General features: G+C 44.1%; 1 protein-coding gene across 1 annotated transcript; it reads right to left on the reverse strand.

Annotated features, from left to right (window-relative positions):
- Nucleotides 1-231: 231 nt before the first annotated feature.
- On the reverse strand, nt 232-3,294 carry LOC148012425 (calcium uniporter protein 1, mitochondrial-like). The gene is made up of 2 exons (XM_087669547.1): nt 1,742-3,294; nt 232-952 (listed from the first exon to the last, which is right to left on the reverse strand). Exons 1-2 carry the CDS (start codon nt 2,291-2,293, stop codon nt 503-505), a joined length of 1,002 nt encoding a protein of 333 aa, XP_087525673.1. The 5' UTR covers nt 2,294-3,294; the 3' UTR covers nt 232-502.
- Between the last annotated feature and the right edge of the window lie 675 nt (nt 3,295-3,969).

The raw sequence follows: 3,969 nt of genomic DNA on the forward strand, positions 1-3,969 counted from the left end.
TAAGCTAGACCATGTCAACACAACTTGCAGGGTCAAACCAACCAGTAGTATTCACCTGCATTAATTCGGGAACCCTCTGCAACTGATGAAACAATCAAATATCATGTTAGACTTAGAAGGCAATGAAGTTCAACATTGAGAACTTAGTTGAGCAGCATCAAAATCAGGACTGTAAACCACCATTATATACCAAATACATCGAAACCACTAAAGCTGATCATTTCCAAAAAAGATGAATCAAACTCAAACTGCATTGGATAAATCATCAAGACATTTCCCACCTGGGGAAATTATACTGGTTTGAATGAATATGATGGGCATCCATAAATCGACTGTTCATGTATCAACATGAGACATGTCCTCATATTTGTATTGTCAAAAGTTGCAGGTTTAGGACAAAGCATGAACATCCTATGATACTTGTTCATCAAAAAGGACTTTCATGAGTGCCCCAATTTCCTAAATCTACACTAGTGAATGGTCTACCCTAGCAATGCAGCATTCAGACTGCATGGCTCACAATATGATATTTGTCAGAATGGACAAGGCAGCACTGCGTTTGTAGCTCCTTAAACCTTTCTAAATTGAAGTTGCGTTTTTTCATCAGCTTCCGCTGCTTGGAGGAAAGGATAGTGTGCATAAGGTCTTGATATGAAGGATCTCTATGCGTAAGAATGAAAAACAAGAAGCCAGCTATAAGGCTGCTTGATGTCACAAAAAATGTAATGGGTTCCATCACATCCCACGAAAGATCCCAGAATGTAAGGCGGAAGAACAACAATGACTGCAGGGAAAAGCCACCCAATGCTGCCCAGAGCATTCTACGAACTTGTTTGTGAGCAATTCTGTCAATCTCTTCCTTCTCCGTCTGCAATCGAGCTAATTCCTCTTTGCGTGGATCATTATCTTGAACTAAAGATAGAGGCATTACATTAGCTAGCAGATCAGCAACCTGTAAGAGGACATTCCAACAAACACGACTTGCAGTTAGAAATATGCGAAATCAAGTCCACTTGTTATTGTCACATGAGATGCTTAACAGATATTGAATTTTACAGCTAAGCAGACAATAAATATTATGTAGAGAGAATACAAGGAAACAGATTGCATTCCAAGGTACAAGGAAGGCAAGAAACAAGTTCATCATCTGTCCCAAAACAGAATACAAAGAATATGACCTTTCTATCTTATTGCAGCCAGGCTGTCTAGCAATGATTGAGACATCCAGAGTAACTCTAAGATTCAGTATATGGAAACTATGAGAGTAACAAAGGAGAGAACAGAGTCTGATGAGAGATATCAGTAACTGCTTGGCTCAGATGCAGATTAATATAGTTTATAGCTAAACAAAACACAAGATGCACATCCAACAAGCAGCTCTGCACCCTGCAGTATATGGCATATTGGTTTCTCACATTGAAGCCTTCGACAACAAACAAAGCATGTTGGTCAGTTGACCAGAAATGTAATAATATACTAGGAAGCTGGTGCTATATTACGGAAACACCTCAGATCAGTATGTAACATGTGTGTTTGGATAAAAGGAGTTGCGCTTAGTTCTGAACCAAGCTGCAAACTCTCAACTCCGTAGAGAAAGCACAACTATTTGTCAGATCATATATGCTGTCAGTGAGAGCAGAATAAGTGCAGAGATAAATTTATCCATACACAATGAACAGAATATTTAGTACAAGCATTGTATTTGTCCGAAGGCACAATGACAAAGTGGACCAAGCCTTACCCTTTCAGGATGCAAAAATACTTTGTCGCGAAAGATGAGTATGACTCCAGCTTCATCTAAGCTTCTGGCAACCTCTTCTGCTTCTGAGGTTGAAGTGGCTGCACCCAATTTTTTGCAGAGCTGAATCAGATCGCTAAATGGCATGCAATCCCTGCCCGAGCTCAACAGTTGCTTCTTTAAGTCTTCCACTTTGATAAGCTTCAAAAGCTTGCGAGTCTCTTGATGAGAAAGGCAACCTGGCGGTGCCCTGTTTTGGGTATCAATGGAGTCCTGTGCAACAGTACAAATGCTAGAAATGTGCTTGAAAATTGAGGCTGGTCCCATCGTAGGAAAAGCCAGCCTTGCCCTGCAGGCTATTACTCCATATCCAGCAGTGCTGCAAAGAGCCAAGGGTGGAGGGTTCCTTTTGCTGGGATAAACAGGCTCTTGAAGTGCAGCAGCACTGGCAGCTCCTGTTAAAGGAATGGCAGGCCTTGCAGCAGGTTGCCATGCTCCAGCAGTTCTAGTTGAAGCAGCTTGCGCGATATGACCAACGAGTCTGCGAATAGTCATTGTAGCAGAAAACACATCCAAGCTCCTGTTTGTCACCTTAACTTCCGATGTTGTTTCAAGTTCTGCTGCAAATAGACTCTCTGCGTGCAGTAGAACAGTCACAGCTCTCTCAGCAGCACGAAACAGAGAACCAGAATCTGAGCTCAAATCTGTGAAGCCCTATCACCGAATGCTTGCGGTGATTCTAAAGCCCCGTCAGACCATACGCTTTGCAGTGAAGCAAGGAACATCTGAAAAAGACCTCTTGAACTATATGCGTTGTAGTGAAGCAGGGAGCATCTCGAAAAGCCGTGTCAGAACTCTGGTGTAAAAAAATCTATGGAAGCGGATTCAAAGAGGCGAAAATGCTCTGCTGGAGTGCAGTAATCGAAGACAAAGGAGCCTTTCTGGAAGCTTAAATATGGAGGAATGAGGGGAATGTGTGTCTGTGTACACACATGTATGTGTTTGACTGGGATTCTGTTATATTTTTTTAAGGGAACAAAATCTGTATCTGACGCAGCAAGAGAGAAAACATACGTCAGAACAAATCCTTCTTCTCATTCTCCTGTTCCTGCTTCTCCGTCGTCGTCGTCCTCTTTCTAACTTCTATCCTGTTGGTGTGTTTGATCTGATCAAGCCACATCCGTTGGTCTGATCCCTCTCTCTTGTATCCCTCTCTGAGAGAGAGAGAGAGAGAGTGTGTGTGTGTGTGTGTATCTAATACAAGTATAGGCACACGCAGGGAGGGAGGGAGGCAGGCCAGACGTGATTACCGAAGGGAGGCCCGCACGCGCAGAATACGGTCGTCGGCAAAATCTAATACGGGAGACAAAGGCACAGTCTGAGAGAGAGAGAGAGAGAGGCTCTTCTCTTTGGAACTCTGTACAGTGTAGACTCTTTCTCTGTGTTTTCTTGCTGGTGGTGGGGCTGCGCGAGAAGGAACCAGGCCGCCTCGCGTGTAGCTACGAAGCGGCAGAAAAGACATCTCTCATGTCTAGAACACGAGCAAGAAGAAGAAAAGAGAAGACGAATGAATGCAGCCTAGCTAGTGGCAGGTAGATGGGAATTGGAATTTCGAACACGCCTCAACTACCACCTGCCACGTCCCCGTCCCCCCCCCCCCCCCCAACACACAATTTGAGCCTTTAGGGATCCCAATATCCTCACAAATATCATCTTTCCAAGTTAAGCCCAAATAGTTACATACAATGGCATTGCTTTTTCCTTTAGGTCAGGGTCATGCCTTAGGGTGAGTTCACACTTGCACGGTGGACAAAAGGGTGAAAAATCCCCTTTTCCACCCATCCACAAGGATTTCCCAAGAGTTGTCCGCCATCTCATTCACATTAGTGGTGGACAAGGAAAGGAGCCAAAGGGAAGACATGGCACGAAGGAGAAGTATCCGTGCTGGGCAGGCCGGAAGAGAGGAGCAAAAACTTGGCCATGACGTGTCAATAAAGACCCCTAATTTTTCTGGCCTTCCACCATGTGTGTGAACATACAGTTTTCCATACTGAAATTTGATTGGCCATCTGTATTTGGGATGCCTATTTGTCTGCCAGGTCTGGTGTCGAATTTAGATATGGGGATGAACTTGCCCCATTCTCCCCTACTTTCACGACCTAGGGTTGGGGAGAAGTAGGGTTTTTCTCCATCCCCACAAGCCCTACTAAACCCTACGAAAAATGCAAGCT

The sequence above is a fragment of the Lygodium microphyllum genome, chromosome 27 (assembly GCF_053477565.2).
Source record: "Lygodium microphyllum isolate KBCC chromosome 27, Lygodium_microphyllum_v1.1.10, whole genome shotgun sequence".
NCBI lineage: Eukaryota > Viridiplantae > Streptophyta > Polypodiopsida > Schizaeales > Lygodiaceae > Lygodium > Lygodium microphyllum.

Bases quoted from the DNA above. Each gene is read 5' to 3' on its own strand.
- LOC148012425 (XM_087669547.1), bottom strand. From the start codon at position 2,293: ATGACTATTCGCAGACTCGTTGGTCATATCGCGCAAGCTGCTTCAACT. The intron at 953-1,741 runs GTAAGGCTTGGT...GTCCTCTTACAG, and splicing joins TATTTTTGCATCCTGAAAGG to GTTGCTGATCTGCTAGCTAA.